General features: G+C 36.7%; 2 protein-coding genes across 2 annotated transcripts in view; both read left to right on the plus strand.

Moving 5' to 3' along the window:
- LOC137580522 (myb-like protein Q) lies at nucleotides 1–734 on the plus strand. The gene is made up of 2 exons (XM_068294603.1): nucleotides 1–522; nucleotides 705–734. The coding sequence occupies exons 1-2, from the start codon at nucleotides 1–3 to the stop codon at nucleotides 732–734; spliced, it is 552 nt and encodes a 183-aa protein (XP_068150704.1).
- Nucleotides 735–1,213: 479 nt separating this feature from the next.
- The window catches only part of Ank2 (Ankyrin 2), a 70,297-nt gene continuing 50,847 nt past the window's right edge, over nucleotides 1,214–20,663 (plus strand). The window contains 13 exon segments of the mRNA XM_068293370.1: nucleotides 1,214–1,379; nucleotides 8,462–8,563; nucleotides 8,638–9,090; nucleotides 9,172–9,505; nucleotides 9,508–9,935; nucleotides 9,996–10,199; nucleotides 10,556–11,483; nucleotides 11,684–11,836; nucleotides 13,410–13,692; nucleotides 13,752–14,158; nucleotides 14,225–14,436; nucleotides 16,683–16,887; nucleotides 18,418–18,444. Of these exon segments, the coding sequence (XP_068149471.1) occupies nucleotides 1,335–1,379; nucleotides 8,462–8,563; nucleotides 8,638–9,090; nucleotides 9,172–9,505; nucleotides 9,508–9,935; nucleotides 9,996–10,199; nucleotides 10,556–11,483; nucleotides 11,684–11,836; nucleotides 13,410–13,692; nucleotides 13,752–14,158; nucleotides 14,225–14,436; nucleotides 16,683–16,887; nucleotides 18,418–18,444 (3,781 nt within the window). The 5' untranslated portion in view covers nucleotides 1,214–1,334.

A 20,663-nucleotide genomic window follows, 5' to 3' on the forward strand; every position in this document is an offset into this window, starting at 1 on the left:
ATGGCCCAGTTTGTGACTCACATCCAACCCACCATGTTGGAGGCCTCCCAAGGTCACATTCCACATCACCATCAGGTGGGTGTGCAACATAGCTCACATCTGCCTCACAGTGGACACAATTTGCCATCGCAGCCCACTCTGCATAATCATCATCATCATCATCATCATGGTAACTCCTCGCAGCAGCAGCAACAGCACCAAAAGCAACAGCATCAACAACAGCAACATCAGCAACATCAGCAACAACAGCAACATTCCCATCATAAACAACAACAAACGCATCACGGTCATGCCAATGCAAAGTCCCATCATAGTCCGCCATCGCAGATCTCTTCACCACCAGGGGAGCAGCAGCATGAGCACATAGGACACTATGACTATTATCTGCATCAGCATGAACAGGTTTTCCATCATCCAACATTAGAGGGCCATGCAGGAGGACATGGAGCCGCGCCCATTAGCAACAATAAGCATCATCATCATGATAAGCATGAGCATTGCCCAACAGGACATCAGAGTGCGGTGAGTTACATCATGAGGTATGAGACTGGGAGTGGGTCTGACAATGAGAGTGGTTGCGTGATAAAAGGGTTCCAAATTGACCTTCAAATGGCCCGAGCCTATGAAAATTTTATTTTGTTTAGTTACTTTATTTTTTTGAGTTTCATCCTTTAATGATAAAGTTTTGTCGTTTTACCCTCAAGCTAAATGATATCCAATTATCCTCTGCATGACGCCATTGTCATCGTTATCCAGAATACCAAATGAGTCATTGTGTCCTTACTCTGTCTATTAACAACTTAAAAAACCCAAAAACCGACTCTCTGGCGTCGTTTATATGGGCGACACAGCGTCTCTAAGGCATCATTAAATACAAGAAACATGCATTAGCCCCATAGAGTCCACAGAGTTTGCCTCGGTTCTATTCTCTATTCCATCCTATCCTTGCCTGGCTGGCTCCCAAACTCATCAAAAAGCTCTTTTTCATTACGAAAATGTATTCGAATGTATTTTGTTTTGGTTTAAAAATAGAACAAATTGGCTAAACACAATTTTCTCTTTGGCACAGACACACTCTTTCGTTTTTGTGTCTTTTTTGCCATCTATTTGGCTTCTGGGTCTGGGTCTCATTCCACCACATTTCGTGGCGCATTCGAAAATAATTTAGAAAACGACTCAAATCGCTCGTAGTCTTCTGTTCGTCTCGGTGCGGCTGCCGCGTGGGGCATTTGTGCTTTCTTGTTTTTAAGAATAATATATATCTCTATATATACTTATATCGAGAGAGAATATATGCCTATAATTAATTGTGTCAGCTGAAATTTTGGAGTAAAATGGAGACTCTAAAGAAACGCTTTCCATCGCTACAGAGTTTGGGCGTAAGTCCAAAAGGGACAGATAGAGAGAGAGAGAGGGAGAGAAAGAGACACCTTGACATCTCATAAATGCGTTTTATGTAATGTGGAGGAGAGGACTAAGACTGCAGGGCGTCAATCTCTATATACATATATCTCGATGTTTGTTGTTGAAAAAAAATGTTTTAAAACGAAAAATTTCATAATGTTTTGTTTTTTTTTTTCTTTGTGCGTGGCACGCCAAGTGCAGTGAACTGCCATGAATTGAGGACTCTCGCTTTTCTCCTATACCCACCCGCCAACTATGGCATGAGTCCTTTTGGCGTGTTAAATTTCTGCGTTGCGTTTTTTAGGTCGTAAAACTTGTGGGCAATCAGCCTGGGCGAGTATCGTTTGACTGGTAATTTACTTAAGGCAATATTCTGTGTGAGTGAGTGTTGTTGTGGCCCTAAACATTCCTGTCATGGCTCTTGTAATTTCATATGGCACGTCAAAGCGACATTGCTAATATAAACATTAAATATAACTAATACGAAACGAAATGATAATATTATTATCACATTACAAGTGGTCGAAGTAAAGATACTCTTTCTTTTTTTGAGTGTAAAAAATTTGTGAAACTTTAAACACCTATAAAAAATATTTTAAATAATAATAATAATAATGATGACGCTTGTCGAACGCTTTGCCAATCTTTCGCTTTATTTGGTTGGAATCCCCAACTAGTTTTCGTACTGAAGATATGGTGTGTCCATTACAACTCTAAAATCTTTGGCAAAGGCTGCTGATAGTATAGAACTAGTTTGTATAAATATGTGGCTAATCTGCATAAGTTTTAAATTCTTTTGTATATATTTATTGACCTTAAGCCGGTTAAAAGCCCGTTTTAATCATTTGATATACTATTATTATAATATATATTTTCTAGAGTGAAATCTTTTTAAACTAGACTAAAAGACAAAATAGGGAAATTATTAGTTACAAGCCCGTAAGGTTTCCTCTGTTTCACATTTTAGCTAAATATTAATAATAATCTAATTCAATAATTTATCATGGTTTGTAGAAACTGTTTTCTTTACATCAAACCTTTAAAGCTAATCAAAAACGTCGACAAAAAACAACCAACTCTTTGTTTGCAGTTTTGTTTTAAGTTAGATGTTTTTTTTCTTGATTTTTTAAAGCGAACTTTATCAAGAGAAGGTTCTCTAGTGTTTTTAAATAAATCTATTAACATATTTATTTTAATAAGAAGCTCATCTTTAGTTACTTTCAAATTGTAGAATTTTCAATTTAAGTTTTGACGAGAATAAGTGAAGAAACGATATATGCCCCAAAGGAGTAGTAGGCTTAGTCCAGAGAGTATACATTTTTTTTGAGTACCAGCTGACATGCAAACATGCCATTTGAGTCTTTGAGTACATTTGAGTCTTGAGGACAACCCCTTGTCAGTTTGCATTCGATATTGTTTAAATTGTAATCGAAAACCCTTTTGTTGGGTCCAAAATAAATAAGTGAATATTTGACCAACGGATAAATGCTAGAATTTTGGGCTTGAAGTGGAATGCGACGCAAGGAACAAGCAGGTCTTTGATTAAATTCTCAAAGTGTTTGTGTGTGTTTGTGGTGGTGTGCGTGTGTGTGCGTCACCTTGCCGACTCATGACACAAGCACAATAAGAAGAAGAGGGTTCCTTTTCTGGCTGCTACAATTCTTTACTACTTAATTGCATGCAACGTGATTCACACACACTCATGTGTGTGGCAGGCATTAAGAATTTGAACTGGTCACGAAACTGCACTTTGAAATGCAATTTTATGCAATCGTCGCAGGGGGGTTGGCTTTTATCGCAAGTAGTTAGGGTGGTTCCTGTTCCCGGTTTGGTTTCTCACCCTTCTCACCATCCTTCTGTTGTGTGTGTTCACATTGTTGCCTAATTTGCCATTAAACAGAAAACCAAATCCCTTTGTATATATGTACATATGTATGTACCTATGTACGTATGTATATATCAACTTGCTGAAATTAAATGGTGTCGTTCTCCCCTTGCATTGGCTTACTTGGCACAACGTGACTGGGAATCCTAGCCAGACCCCTGGGTGTAAGAGAGAGGGACTGGTGTGACTTTCGAATTGGATCCGCCGCACATCCAATATCGAAACGGGAAATAAACAAAAATCCAGTCAGACGTTGCGACTGCGTCGACCAAGAAATTGTGGAATCGTGGAAATCTCCAGTCAGCGGCCCAACCCAACCAACCAACTGTGGATTGTGTCTATAAGCAATCTTTGTTTACGCTGAGTCAACAAACGCAGCTGCCTTTGCCTTGCCCTTGTCCAGGACTAGATTAACACCAAGAGAGTGCGAAAGAGCAAGATAGAAACCAAGAGGGGGGATGGAAACTACTTATGGGCTAGTCAGCTATATAGCCAGATGATTTCTACTTGGTTTACTTAGCTAATTAGTTTAATGTGTTAATGTGTAATTTGAGCACAGCTGGCCTGGAACATGCAATGCAATGAAGTGACATGAAACGAGAGTAAGATTAATTTCTATTTTGTTAGGATAGTTCTCCCGCACACAAAGTGGCAGTGACGGAAGTGGAATCTATAAACTAGATCAGGTGACTTGCAACCTGCTTCAAGTCGAAGTGCACTCATTTTAAAACATTCTAATTCTGACTAGAATCATTTACAACTTGGAGAATCCTAAAAGGGTTTTCCCTATTTGGCTTCTCTTTTTCATTGCCATTTAATTTTGAAACATGGATTTTTTGTCCCTTATTTATACTCTTGCAAAAAGGGTATATTAATTTTTGTCAGAACGCATTGAAGGAAGCATCTCCGACCATATAGTGTATATTCTTGATCAGCACGACGAGACGAGTTCAAATAGCCATGTCCGTCCGTCCGTCTGTATCGACATCTAAGCTTGTATATACTGCACAGTTCGTATATCTCGGATTCAGCCGGATCGGACCACTATATCATATATCTACCAAACAAGCGGCAAAGTCACGAACAGTGACTTTTCTCAATAACTTCGTTGTTTTCTTGATGAGTTTATTGCACCTGTGCCAAATTTGTTAAAGATCTAGAGACTATATCATATATCTCCCATATGAAGGATCGGTCGGAAACAGTGACTTTTGTCAATAAGTTCGTTAGTTGCTATGCTACGATTGTAGGCCGTTCTTTGGACAGTTCGGACTTTTTATGTGGAGTTACAAAATACTTGAAAGCGTGTACTAACTTTAACGGAAATTATGTTGAGTTTTAAAAAAATAATTAAATGGTCCAATTCAATCCAAAACAATTTTAAGGAAAATTGAGTTTTTTTCATCCTGGCGGATATGGAATCATTGATATTCCTTAGTTATAGATCAACACATATAAACCAAATTTTCATGTAGTCCTTTTATTAAAACAAACTTAGTATTAAATGTTTGCATTTATTTTGAATAGAGGTCAAAACGACATCGCCACATGGTAAGCAAGGATTATAGAGAGGGATTATTTAAAAGGATTTCTGGGTAATATGTTAATACAATGTTCTAAATGTCCTATTTGCTTCTTACCAAATCATGTGAAAGTAGTCTTACAAGGGTTAAGCAAAATGATTAGCCAAATCTTAAGATGAAAAAAGTTGCACTATCTGCAAATAGGCGTTGGTCTTTTTATAAATATTTCATTTAGTTCATACTAGACTAAGGACAAACGTAAAATTCGTACATTCACTCTGGAACGGTGCGATGCAGCTGCAGCACGTGCTTGCCTCCACTTCCATTGCCACTGCCACTTGAAGTTTGGAAAAACGTCAACAAAACAAAACGCACGTGCCACAAGGGATTTTTATTCTCTTCTTTTTTTTTTTTTTGCTTCCGCTTCCTACTTCCACTAACCACCGAGAATAAACTCTTACTACCCTATACCCTTCAGTTGGGTTGGGTTGCCTCGGGTTTGCCTTGGGTGGTGGTGGTGGTGGTGCGGAAGCACAAATGACGTGGCGGGCGGATGGGGACGGGCGGCTTCGGCATATTCCAATTGGAATGTTCAAGTGCGCAGGTCCTTCGAAAATCCTGATGAAAAATTTCAACCACGGCACATAGGACTTTTTGCTTGGGCAACGCATCCAGTCTGGAGTTGAACATTGAAGAAAACGGCAGCAAAGCCAAAAACTGCTCCTCAAATAGAAAACAACAAAATATATAGAGAAACGTGAATTCAGAAGGGACTGTGTGTGAACATCAAAAGGAATCCAATCAGCACACACACACACACACACACATACACAAACACTGACACTCACGTACACATACACAAACACACACACACACAGCCCTCGCACACACCCTTGCACTCGTTGTAGTAGCTTATATAAAAAAAAAAAAAAATAAGAAAAGAATAACGTCCCAAGGAAAAATCGATAAAAGTGCATTTAAAATTCAAGAAGTCAGTCTATTAGTCCAATTGTCCAGCCAAGTGAAAAAGTGCAAAATCGAGAGAGAAGTTTTTTTTCAGTGAACACAAAATATGACTAATCAGTGACGACATAGCACGAGAGCCGCTTACACAATTTCTCTATCCTATATATATATATATATCCAAATATATATATAGACGGAAGGAAAAGTTTATTCATTTCTAAGGACATTTTGCATTCTGGCAAAATGGTCACAGAAACTGCTGCTCAGGTAACCATTTCTTTATCTGTATATGTGCTTGATTTTCAGCCTTCAAATGTCGAGCAAACTCCTCGCCATAAACAGGGGCAGCCATGTTGGCGTCCATTTTGCGAATTATCGATTTTTCATTGTCTGACTAAAAGCTAACTGAAAACTCGACAATTGCAGTGTGATAGCAAGGGAAATCCTTAAGGTTTCTATTAAAAAAAAGGGGAAATGAGATTGTTTTATGAATCTCTTGGTATAAAAAGGTGTCTCTTTGAAAAAGTTATTGATTTTTTGTCCACCCCTTTCAACATATTGAATTCTTTTAGTGATTGGTAATTGTGGGCGTTGCATTAGTAGTTTATGATCTCTCTCTCTTTTTACCTATATACATATATATATGTGTGTATATATCATGGGGACACAATTGGCTATAAATAGCCATTGTTAGGAATCGTTGGTACTCTGCGGGTTAGTGGGACCAAAACCAGGTGGTGCTGGTCGCGCTTATGGTCGCGGTGGTGGCATTCAAACTGGGTGTGGTATGTGCGTGTGCCAGTAACTAAGTTGGCTACGGTATTAGAGATTTAGGTTATATTTAATGATGACATGCGACATTTTAGTTCAAGATGGTGAAAGAAGAAAAAAATCCATATTATGAGTCATATTTCAATCATTTTCCCATCTCCCGGAGCTGCTGCTGCTATTGTTGATTGTATTTGCGCTTGAGTTTAAATTGAACCCAAAGGATGGTGTTGGCACTTTGGATAAATCATTTGCAACAAAAACCCAAGTTCAAAGCAAATCCACTTCAAGGGTTCGCCCAAACAAACTTCTTTACTTGAGCACCCAATTTAGACCGGCTTGAGCTTGTTACACAATGCCCAAGCCGAAGAACCTTTGAACTTTTGCCCCTACACACACACACTCACACACACACATCACACAGGGACATTTACACATTATGTATGTATGTTGTATGTCTGGCATCGTTAATTCTCCCTTTTTGGAACCAACAAACAAGCAAACAAGCAGCAAGCGTCTTCTTTTCAATTTGTATGAGCATGTATGCTTAGGGCATACGAAATGAGTTAAAAGAAAAGGACTCAACTACACTTACTTCCTATTTACTGAAGAGGTTCTAGGACGATATATGTAGGTAGGTTGTGGGTAGGCAGGGATAGACAAGCCCTTAAGCGAGCCCCATACTGCAACAGCTTAAAATTGCTTTGGACATGAAACAAAGGGTCTGGCGGGTGTCTGAGTTGCGGTCATTTTACTGTCGTGTCTTTCGGTCTTTCGATGTCGGCAAAGTGCGAAATTTGTCGCGTTTTCCAGTCTTCAGTCACCACACAGTCGTCGACAGTTTTCCAGTTGCACTCTGTCATGACGTCATTTTCGAAATCGAATCCAAGAACAAATCCACTGAAGCATTAAGTCTGGCATCGGATTGGTCGGGTGGGTGTGCAGGTGTGAGACTTGGTTGTGGGTGTTGTTTCGTCTATTAGGCCGAAATACACCTGCGCCATATACATAAATGTTGACCCCTCGCCTTGACCGTTGCCGGGACGGCAAGTTGAACTTGAGTAACGACAGGTGCATAATATGCAAATTTTTGTTTTATTTCTTTTTTGGAAATAAAACATTGGGCAACTTACGGTCTTAGGTTTTACGATCAATAACACTCCGAATCCAAGTTAAATGAACTGAATCTCTTCATAGCCATATGATAAATTCTCATTAAGCACGCAACTTTTCCTTGTTACCACCTTGTAACCACCACCCCTACCGTTAAAGGACCCACTCTAAAAAAAACCCGGTTGTATAACATTCGTTCGCTTCAGGTGGTAAAGGTGGATAGCTTATAGACGATTATTTCCAGCCGCTTATCTTTGACCTTTGGGCCTGACTAATGTTCCCGGCTTTATGGACAAAAATTCCAAGGCTGTTGTTAATTATATTGCCCCAATTGCAATCGAAAATAATGAAGCCTATTCACTATGATATCATTTGGGTATTTAATTCATGAAACTAATGTTGCACACTTTGACAAAGACTTGGAAATCAATTAACGACTTGGCTTGAAATCAAATTAATTGAACAGAATTTATAATAAAGTTAGTTCAGACTTTTATAGTGAAAATAGATCCTTTAAGGCTGACAAAAATTAATGTTTTGATTGTGTGTGGTTTCCTTTTGTGTCTATTGCTCCTTGGAAAGAGATAGGAAAAGAGGTAAATGAAGGATCTTAAAAAACGACAAACCCAGAAGTAGGAAAATAGTAAGAAGGCCAAACAAAGCTTCAAGTAGGTGTATCTCCTCTCGTTCTCAGTTCAGTTTTCTCGATTTTATTTCAATTTTTCATTTTTATGAATGTTAATATTGGTCGTGAAATGAGTTTTATATGTGAGTATATATTAAAATACGATTGCAATTGTAGGGCGATGGCAACACATCATTTCTGCGTGCTGCTCGCGCTGGAAATTTGGAGCGCGTTTTAGAGCATTTGAAGAACAACATTGACATAAATACCAGCAATGCGGTGAGTTGTACTAACTAAAAAGTGGAAAGAAGTAAACAAGTGATTAACTGATTGATTGATTGATTGATATATAGAATGGGTTGAATGCTCTGCATCTGGCTTCTAAGGATGGACACATACACGTTGTCTCGGAGCTATTGCGTCGCGGAGCCATTGTGGATAGTGCAACAAAGAAGGGGAATACTGCTCTGCACATTGCATCGCTGGCCGGGCAAGAGGAGGTGGTTAAATTGCTGCTAGAGCACAATGCCTCCGTCAATGTGCAGTCACAGAATGGATTTACGCCACTGTATATGGCCGCTCAGGAGAATCATGATGCTGTAGTGCGTCTTCTTCTATCAAATGGAGCCAATCAGAGTCTGGCCACTGAAGATGGCTTTACACCATTGGCAGTGGCTATGCAGCAGGGTCACGACAAGGTTGTCGCTGTACTCCTCGAGAGCGATACGCGTGGCAAGGTCCGTTTGCCTGCTCTGCATATCGCAGCCAAAAAGGATGATGTTAAAGCAGCAACTCTACTATTGGATGTAAGTATATTCGGCGAGAAGAGAAAAGAGAGAGAGAGACAGAGAGTTTGAGACAAATAATCCTTATACTAATACACACAGAACGATCACAATCCGGATGTAACTTCCAAGTCAGGATTCACACCCCTGCACATTGCCTCGCATTATGGCAATCAAAATATCGCCAATCTGCTTATTCAAAAGGGCGCCGATGTCAACTATTCGGCAAAGCATAATATCAGTCCACTTCATGTGGCTGCCAAATGGGGAAAGACCAATATGGTTTCCCTACTGCTGGAGAAGGGCGGCAACATTGAGGCTAAGACACGAGATGGCCTAACCCCGTTGCATTGTGCCGCTCGATCGGGTCATGAACAGGTGGTGGATATGCTTTTAGAGCGCGGTGCTCCCATCAGTGCCAAGACCAAAAACGGGCTGGCCCCCTACATATGGCTGCCCAGGGTGAGCATGTGGATGCCGCTCGCATCTTGCTATATCATCGTGCACCGGTGGACGAGGTGACCGTGGATTATCTGACTGCCCTGCATGTGGCTGCTCATTGCGGACATGTTCGGGTGGCCAAATTGCTGCTTGATCGCAATGCCGATGCCAATGCGAGGGCTCTCAACGGTTTTACTCCACTGCATATTGCCTGCAAGAAGAATCGCTTGAAGGTAGTGGAACTGCTGCTGCGTCATGGAGCCAGCATTAGTGCCACCACAGAGAGTGGTCTGACGCCCTTGCATGTGGCTGCCTTTATGGGATGCATGAATATCGTCATCTATTTGTTGCAACACGATGCCAGTCCAGATGTGCCCACTGTGCGTGGCGAGACGCCTTTGCATTTGGCAGCTAGAGCCAATCAGGTTTGTTTGCTTTAGAGATGTGCAAATCCTTTGTCATTTCAACACAATTGAATTTTGCAGACCGACATTATACGCATTCTGTTGCGCAATGGTGCTCAAGTGGATGCCCGGGCACGGGAACAGCAGACACCATTGCATATTGCCTCGAGATTGGGTAATGTTGATATTGTCATGCTGCTGCTACAGCATGGGGCACAAGTGGATGCCACCACCAAGGATATGTATACGGCTTTGCATATTGCCGCCAAGGAGGGTCAGGATGAGGTAAAAGAATTGATTGCGAAAAAAATCACCGACCACATCGATACTGTCTATTTGATGCAATTGTTTTGGATACGCCATCAAGAGTTTTTCATTTGATTTCTTAGGATTCTTTTTCTGTTTTGTATCTATTTTTAGTTAATCGTTATTGAGTAATTATCCCTAATTGTTTCCGTTATCTGTTTCGAACGATCACAAATAAATGTTGCAACTTATTTTGGTATTTACTTTTTTTTTTTGGAATATTTTTTGATTTTGTTTCTATTATTTTTACATGCATTCTATGTAAATCCTATGTATATATATATTTTAATTAACTGATATGCAATTTTCCTAACTTCCCCAACTAACCCCACCAGGTGGCCGCTGTATTGATTGAAAACGGGGCCGCTTTGGATGCAGCCACCAAGAAGGGATTCACTCCATTGCATTTGACAGCAAAATATGGTCACATTAAGGTGGCCCAACTGCTACTGCAAAAGGAAGCAGATGTCGATGCTCAGGGTAAAAATGGTGTGACCCCATTGCATGTCGCCTGCCATTACAATAACCAGCAGGTGGCCTTACTCCTCCTCGAGAAGGGGGCCAGTCCGCATGCCATTGCCAAGAACGGACACACTTCACTTCATATTGCGGCACGCAAAAATCAAATGGATATTGCCACTACATTGCTGGAATATGGCGCCCAGGCCAATGCCGAAAGCAAAGCCGGCTTTACACCCCTTCATCTGAGCAGTCAGGAAGGACATGCTGAAATATCGAATCTCTTAATCGAGCACAAGGCAGCTGTCAATCATCCGGCCAAAAATGGTCTTACACCCATGCATCTGTGCGCCCAGGAGGATAATGTGAATGTGGCCGAAATATTGCAACGTAATGGAGCCAATATCGATATGGCCACCAAGGCTGGGTATACCCCACTGCATGTTGCCTCCCATTTCGGTCAGGCCAATATGGTGCGTTTCCTACTACAGAATGGAGCCAATGTCGATGTGGCCACCTCGATTGGCTATACGCCGTTGCATCAGACAGCCCAGCAGGGACATTGTCATATCGTTAACTTACTGCTGGAGCATAAGGCCAATGCCAATGCTCAGACTGTCAATGGTCAGACGCCATTGCATATTGCCCGCAAATTGGGCTACATTAGTGTCTTGGATTCATTGAAATCCATTACCAAAGAGGATGATGCAGCAGCCCCAACAACACAATCTGAAGAGAAATATCGTGTTGTGGCACCCGAGGCCATGCATGAATCCTTCATGTCAGACTCCGAAGAAGAGGGCGGTAAGTACAATAACACATACAATAGTTTTAGAACCAAAAATATAGAAACACTATCACCCATTGCCATGCTAGACAAGCCAGAGCACTCACACTCAAGTCGTTAGTTCTATGCATTTAGATATTAAGTGAATTCTAAGAAATCAAAACAAACAAACACATTCCAAGAATATTCGCTTTTTACCATGTGTGCCACCCGTCAGGTGACACAAATTGGGAATTGGACGCATGCTACGAGTATGGCATTGGCATTGGCATTGACCAAGAACGTGACCATGAACGTGACCGTGATCGCCATCGGCCCGATACTCATATCTATTTGCCATATTATCAGGGCGATAATCTCTATGTCTCTAGTAAGGACAATTTGAAATTCTCAACTCGTATTTCGTAACTTAATCGTAAACGCTGGCCATTATCAAGTGCATCCAATTGGCTATATAAATTGTTACCGATTGGTTATGAATGAGACAAACTATGAAAGAAATTAATTTCCATTTTTTAACTGTGATGGCACTTTATATGGTTGCATCGTATCAGTGTGTGTGTGTTAATTACTATAATTCTTGACGTTGTTTTACTATCAAAATAAAAAACTATACAACAGCGACTCAATTTATCCTATATTATATCTATGAATGTCTGCTTTATCTTCCACCAATGTAGACACAAACAACATATGTATATATACATACATATATTCACGTGGAATGAAAAGGGGTTCCCAAAATTAGTTTTTTTCATGATCTTGGGTATGATTTTTAAAGTAATCGGTTAAATAGATTTTGCTCTAAAATGGCAAACAATGAAAAGTCATCTGTACAATCTCGCTCCAAATTACTCGATATTGTTATTTTAAATTCTTAATTTAATTCTTATTTTAAATTTATATCATGTTTTACCCCAGAATTGGGTGTAGTGCTTAAAAAATGTTTTTTTTTTTTTTTTTGCTGAGTTTTTTTTATTTATAAGGGATTTGTATTTCGTGTCTTCAATAATCGAAAGATAAAAATTATAATTAAAGCCCCGGCTCAGACAGACAAATTCTGATTTTTTTCTTGTCATAGACATGATTATTTCGATTATGCGAAATTAGCAATAGACGAATAGTTTATCTTTTGTCTTTTGATTAGGATCTCATAAGTTGCATTGCAATAATTAGTTTTCCTAACAGTTTTCTAAATGTCCTTTTCTTTTCTTGCCATTCAATCAAAGTCAATCGAAGTGTAAGAAATTGGCAAAAGACCACAGGGCGTCTAAATGTACATATATACCCTACATATACATTACATATCTATATACATATGTATATATTTGTGCTAGACAATCAGAGCGGGGACAACATTTATTGGTGTGCAGATCAATGTTCTCTTCAAATATTCAACAAATATTTTTGCTTGTAACGCGGCATGCGAAACTCAACTACATATTTATCCTATATAAAATATATATACTTAATTTAATAAGCTCCTATAAACAAATTGTTAAATGGTGTCATGCTAGCTTTACATATTCTCGTATCATTCCCTACTACTTATAACTACTATTACTACTATTATAATCTAAATATATTCAGAGAGAAAAAAGATAACAATGATTAATTTAATCTAAAGCATGTATAATTAACGAAATTGTTGAAACTAAAATCAAAACTCACTTGCATTCTTCTATTTTCAATGCACTGCGCTCTCATGTTAAATGCAAAATCAACAACTATAACAACAACAACAATAACAACACCACAATATAACACAATAAATATAATTACAACTACAACTGCAACAACATCGCTATATATGGCCAATTGGACTCTGTCTTGCGCTTAATTGAAACAAAATGCCTAAATGCGCTGGAATGCAACCGAATCGAAAATCGAACAAAAAAAAAAAAAAACAAAACAAAAAAAACAACAAAATTACAAATACCTAGGCGAAGATAATATGCTATCAGATCAACCTTATCGCTATCTGACCGTTGATGAAATGAAATCCCTAGGCGATGACTCGCTACCCATTGATGTAACCCGCGACGAGCGTATGGATTCAAATCGTATGACACATAGTGCTGAGTACTCTACCGGTGTACCACCGACCATCGGTGAGGAAATTGTTAGTCCACACAAGGCTCAGGTGTATGGCAATTCGCCAAAGGCCACCGTCGACAGTGTCTATATAGCCAATGGATCTAGCCACGAGGATCCACCACATGTGGGGTGAGTACATCATCATTTAAGCTATACTCCAGATTGTCTAGAATCATTTTCATGTACAGTCGCAAACTAAGCTGGAAAAGCTTTTTGGTGTCCTTCCTGGTGGATGCCCGAGGCGGAGCCATGCGGGGTTGCCGTCACAGTGGTGTTAGGATGATAATTCCATCTCGTTCCACCTGCCAACCAACTAGGGTGACTTGCCGGTATGTGAAACCCCAACGGACCATGCATCCGCCCCAGCTGATGGAGGGTGAGGCTCTGGCCAGTCGTGTCCTCGAGCTGGGTCCATGCTCGACCAAATTCATTGGGCCCGTCGTCATGGAGGTACCACATTTTGCCTCATTGCGTGGCAAGGAACGGGAAATAATTATTTTGCGTTCGGATAACGGCGAAACTTGGCGTGAACACACAATTGACAATTCGGAGGAGATCATACACGATGTGATGCAGCAATGCTTTGAGCCAGAAGGTGAGTGTGAAGAATCTGTTGTTCTATCTAAATTTCATTTTGATTTCCTTTTTCAAAAATGTATAGAAATCGCTCAATTGGAAGAACAAGCTGGCAATCATGTCTGCCGATTTGTTACCTATGACTTCCCACAATACTTTGCAGTAGTATCACGTATACGACAGGAAGTCCATGCCATTGGACCTGAAGGCGGCATGGTGTCCAGCACGGTGGTACCACAGGTGCAGGCCGTTTTCCCCCAGGGAGCACTTACCAAGAAAATCAAAGTCGGCCTACAGGTAAACCTCTTTAAGCCACGCAAAGGCGTTGCGCCCGAGAAGCTACGCAAGATTAGTGTTAATCATGTGCCCAAGAAGAAGCGCTTCTCGCTAATTTGGTAATTTCAAACCAAAAAATCTAATTCAATCCAATCCAATCCAAATTAACTCCAAATACTTTGTCAAGAAACAAAAGGAATCTAATGAATCTAACTTATCGTGCATTTGAAAACTAACTTCCTTAAAGAATATTCCATAAGAAGATATTAGAACAAACAAAATGTTTTCCAAAAAAAAAAAAAAAAAAATAAGAAAAAACTAAAAATATGTTTATCTTACGGCACAATGGCACACTTGAATACTATTTCCGTCAATCGAAAAGTTTATGTATGTTAACACAACACCAAAAAAATCCTCCCAGGACAAAATTAGTAGTCATTGGTAGAGGAAACCGCCAAGCTAATTAGAATGAAATACACATACTATATACTTGCATATATAGCCACTAAATAGTCAGCTAACTAAATATACATACATATATAGTAGAATGGCCTTGATCAACCAACTAACTAACTGATTTTCTCTATAAAAGATTGAAAATGTTATTTATGAAATATGTGCACTTTGTTTGATAATTATCCATTGATGGAGTTTTTGCGGCATTTATAATACACATACATACATACATATATTTGATTTAACTTGGATGTGGAGCCAATCGATTAACTGAAAAAAAGAAAAGAGAAAAGATTATTACATAATGATGATGAGTTTGATGATAGAGAACTTGCATATGATAATATTTCGTATTCGTATAAACAATAATGAAAACCTGATTTGATTTTGATCATGGATCAAGCGATCTTTTATTTTTTTTCTTAACTCATAACATATTAGCTTAAAACATAATTAAATGTCCAATCAAATAAGACACTAACGCAGATCTTATATCAAAATATAAACAATTATACAGATATATATATATATATACATATATATGTACCTATTACTATTTGTTCATACTAAATACATACATACATATGCATAAGATTATATAACGAAAACGAATGAACAATTCTATGAAACGCAAATATACTCTTACCTACTATTTAATCGACCCAATAAATTTAGTTCAACAAAAACTTTATGCCAATGAAAATGTTTTAATTCATTTTGATTTTTGATTCATTTTTCGTATTGTCAATTCAATTGCTTTTTCGAAACAATCAACAACAACAAGAACAACAACGATATACAATAATCAAATATTGTGATCCTTTTGAGTCGTTTAGACAGTTACAATTGGGTGGTTCGGCCTAAAGAAGTTGTAACATTTTTTCTATAGCCATGATGTAAGCAAAAAACGATTTTAATAATGGCCCCTAGCTTATCAGTTAAAAATTTTAAAATATGAAAAAAAAAAAACAAAATAAAAATAAATTTTTTTTTTCTTATAATTTTTTTTTCTTTTGTTTTAGCACGTTTAATTTGCAAACATTTTACTTACTTTTATTTCCATTAATTTCATTGTTTTTTCTTATGTTCGAAAAATTAAGAAAAAAAAAATAGATAATGAAATGACATAACTATTTAATGTATAGTTTCAATTTACTCCATATACAATGTAAATTATAATTCATTGACTTTTTAATTATTTTCTTATTATTCGTTGTAGTCAAAGTTTTTTTTGATGACTAAATTTATTGGGATATAAATGGGCTTGAACATTGATGTTATTGTTTGTAGTAAACTTATGATATGTACTTAAACTGAAACATACATACATTAAACAGAAAAGAGAGAGAAAACATAAACCAAACATGAACATGAATGATATGCATTGCAAAGAAATTATCCCCCCCAAACCCCTCAAACCCCTCCACACGCCTGAAAAGAGGACAAGCAGATTAATCAATTGTATAAAGCTGAAAAAAAAAAACAAAATTAATGATAAACAACTCTGAAAGATAAAAGATAATGTTCACCATTTAGCCCAGAAACTCATTTCATTTATGAATGTACATTTTTATGTTCCTGCGAGATCTGATAACAAAATGCGCATATTTCGTATATATAGATTTTATCAAGTTTCGGTTTTTATTTTTCTTCTTTTATTTGTTCAGTTTAGTTAAGTTGTTCATATGTAAATTCGTGTGTCTCTGTATACCTACTATTAGTAATTAATTAATTAAGTGTGGCCAAAAAAAAAAAAAAAGCAAAATCGATTTTTGTCTATATTGTCGAAACAAAATTTGTTACATTTCTAGGCCCAACCGGTCGATCCCGATCTAACTGCTAAGCTACTGGGTCGCGGTGTCGCCGTATCGCCAATTGTTACGGTGGAGCCACGTCGTCGTAAATTCCATAAGGCCATTACCCTAAGTATGCCCGCGCCGAAGGCTCATAGCCAGGGTATGATTAATCAGTATTCGGGCAATACGCCAACTCTGCGTTTGCTGTGTTCGATAACAGGTAAGTTGTGGCTGTTACCAATCTATCAGACCATACCGAATAACAAGTACCATACATACAACATAATTACCTACCAAAAACCTACCTACCAATCTACCCATCTACCTATTTACCTATCTGTCAAATATTTTGTGTTGTTGTGAAATGTGCTCCAAGCAGTTAACTTATCCACTTATCTCTACATTACTTACATTCTGTTAGTTGATGTGTTTATGAGTAAAAAAAAAAAAAAAAACGAATTAAACATAAATTCCAAATCCTGACTCCACTCTATATTCCCTTACTCAGGCTTTCATTTCATTTTACCTTCATATATATATATATATATATATCTATAATATTCATTTGGCTATGATTTTAGCTTGAGTTTTATATTAATATCAGTTGATAAGTTGATTGTTTCTTTTCAATGTTTCTTTTTGTTTAGTTTTAGTTTTAGTTTTAGAATACAAGTATCAGTACTATGTATAATTATATATACCATACATATATACATGCCATTTAAATCTTTACTTATATTACCCAAACATACATACATACATACTCGTACCTTACTATATAATGATGTACAGTGACAAAATTATCCTCAATTTAAAATGATCAAGTAAATTTTGTACTCCAATTGTACGTGAGAAAAAAAAAAAAAGAAAACAAACTAACTAAACATGATTAGGAAACCAACCATGTGCTACATATATATCTAACTATATATACTGTGCTTGTGTCTGATCGGGTATTTCCCTTTAATTTCTTTGTATTTTTTTAAGTTCTTATGTTTACCTAACTAATTAATTAAATAATATTGTGTTACGGCAGTATCAAGTATCTCTTAATCCATAGTCTCTTCTTTGGAAACTATAGCGAGTTGTAGTCAACTTTAAAACAAAAACCAAAAGTCTTCATTCACCGCCCCGCCCACTCCACCCTCCCACAAGATACGTTCATACATAATACATTAGCTACATTCACACACACTCACACTCAAACTCACACACACACACACACACACACACGTTTACATAGAAAAACCAAACAAAAACACAAATACAGATACAGTTACAGATACAGCCTACCAATTACTATTACAGAGATACAGATGCAGATACGAACCTCAAATCAATATCATAATCTCTCTCACTGTCGTCTCTTCTATCTATATATGTATATTCTCGTTGTTCTATTCATTGTGCCTAAGTACAGTGTTTTTTGTTTTTGTTGTTTTCAATCCTTCGTTATCTCTCCGTTTCTCTAACTCTTGATCTATCTATCTATCTGTTTATCATTTCGTTTCCTTAATTACATTTCATTTACGTTTCCTGCTTAAGTTCATGTTAACGTTTTCCGTTGAGCAACAAAAAAAAAAAAAAAAAAAAAAAAAAAAAAAACAAAAGACCCAAACAACGAACTTCAAATTCAAATTCAATTCCTAATTGAAAACCAAACATATTTAATTGTTCTATAATTTCGTACTAATGCGTCATTGCATATGTGTGTGCACGCATTCCATTCTGTTTTCTCAATCCATTGAAGGTGTGTTTCGGAAAAGGTCTCTAAAAGGTAACTAACAAAAAAAAAATGACAAAAAAGTCACAAAAAAAAACAACAAAATAATAACAAAAAAAAAAAAAAAAAAAAAAAAAACAGAAATTCACAAACATGTATGAAGTTTCAAATTGAAACTGTTTACAATTTAAAAAAAAAAAATACAATAATTATTTGTTCATGTTTAGTTGTTTTGTTCCATGAAAAAAACAACCTAGTTGTGTTGAAAATTAAGCAAATAACAAAATTGAAAAAAAAAAAAACAAATAATTAAAAAAAAAAAAAAAAGAAATGAAACAAAAGTTGATTGTACTAAGAAATTTGAAAATTCTGCATATTTTATTTACTACTAAAAATTCTCTTGTTTGAATAACTATTTTGCAAATATTACAAAAAAAAAAAAAAAAAAAAACAAATAATAAATTAAGATAAATTATTTTATTCAAACTTTTTGACTACTATGCTTTGAATAATATTTTTTTCATTATGTTTTTTATTTGCGTACATTCGATTGTTTGAATTATTTTTTTCGTTCTTATTTTCGACTTTTGGTTTTAACCATTTTGCTGAAATTCGGGTTGCGCTGCATCTAACAACAACAACAACTACAATAAAAACTTAAAAAAAAAACAGAGAAAAACCAAAAGAAAAGAAGATAAACTCTTGTGGGTTAAACTTTCTGTCAAGGGACAAGGCTGTCTCTGTCCCACCCACCAACCCACCCACCCACACACACACACATACACCCTCGTACACACAAGAGTCGGTGCATAGTTCTCGCTCTCTCTCTCTCTCTCTCTCTGTCTATCTCTCTGTCTATCTCTTTCTATGCTCGCAATTTGTGCTTTTGGCGCAAATTAGCTCAGCTCAGCTTAGTTTTTGAAGTAAGCCTATTACTTTTCTCTCTAATCTAATCTTTATGAATCTTAAGCTTGTCATGCAAACGTTTTGCCGCCGTTCGTTCTCCTTTTTTCTAACCTGCAAACATACAATTAAATACAAACAATAAAGATATCAAACAGAAAATGAACAAAACAAATAAATAAAAAACAAGGACTTTCTGACTGCACGCGGTTTTATTTTTCAATTATAATAATAATACATTACTAAAAACTACCTAAATTGCACAATTTCAATTACGTTCAAGCGTTTGGTAGGACTTAAATGCAAAAACTAACTAAAGTTGCTCTTTGGGCCATTAAAACCGTATTGACATTACGTATATATATGTATATATGTACATATATATAGAAAATAATTATATGTACATATATATGTAAAGCCAAGGGCCAATTGAATTGTGCCGAATTTTAAAATATATTTCTTATGTTTCCGTTCAATGATTTGTTCACCATACTTCACTTCTTCTTATCCTTCTTCTACTACTACTTCTTCTTGAGTTTTCAACTGGTTGGAGTTTTTGTTATTGTTAATTTCCATGCGTTTTCGTTATCATTTTCGTTGCCATTTCCGTTTCCGTTTCCGCTTCAGTTCCGGAATGTTAAGCACCTGGTTGTAGTTTTGTTCTGTTTTGAGTGTGCAAAACTTGAAAAATTTGTGTATTTTGTTTTTGATTGCTTTTTAGTTTTATACTTAATTCTATAACAAAACCATAAAGCAGAATATTGTATACATCAATTGTTTTTCAAATAAATTTTAATTAAAAGAAAATATCATTTAATAAAAGAAGTAATGTAAAAAAATCGAACAAATATCACAGGGCAAAAAGCAAATGAAAAAATAATATAATATTATTGTATGAATATAAGCAATTTTGAATTTCCTACTGTTTGTGGCACCAAAGAGAACTTTTCTGAAACCGAACAATAAATGTCCAACTATCGAAAGATAGTATATCTACTACTACTACTACTACTACTACTATTACATATACCTACATACATATTTACCTCTATATATATTTCAAAATCGGAATTTCAAGCTAATGCTATCGCAAGCTTTATGATATAAACGATTTTTTGTTTCCATGTATATATTTAAATATCTACTTACATAATTAAAAAAAAAAAAGAAATATTGACAGATCATTTCGATTTGATTTTCAGTTTTCATATTATTCTAATAGTTTTATTTCGTTTCTTAATAATTTTTTTGTGTTAGTCAATTGTGATTTTGGTTGGTTTTCTCGTTTCGGTTTTGTTTCGAAAAAAAAACCCTTTTACAAGAAACACGTGACACGCTCACTTATTTACCATTAAACAAAAAGAAATAAA

This window comes from Drosophila tropicalis, unplaced genomic scaffold (assembly GCF_018151085.1).
Source record: "Drosophila tropicalis isolate 14030-0801.00 unplaced genomic scaffold, ASM1815108v1 contig_1190, whole genome shotgun sequence".
Taxonomy (NCBI): domain Eukaryota; kingdom Metazoa; phylum Arthropoda; class Insecta; order Diptera; family Drosophilidae; genus Drosophila; species Drosophila tropicalis.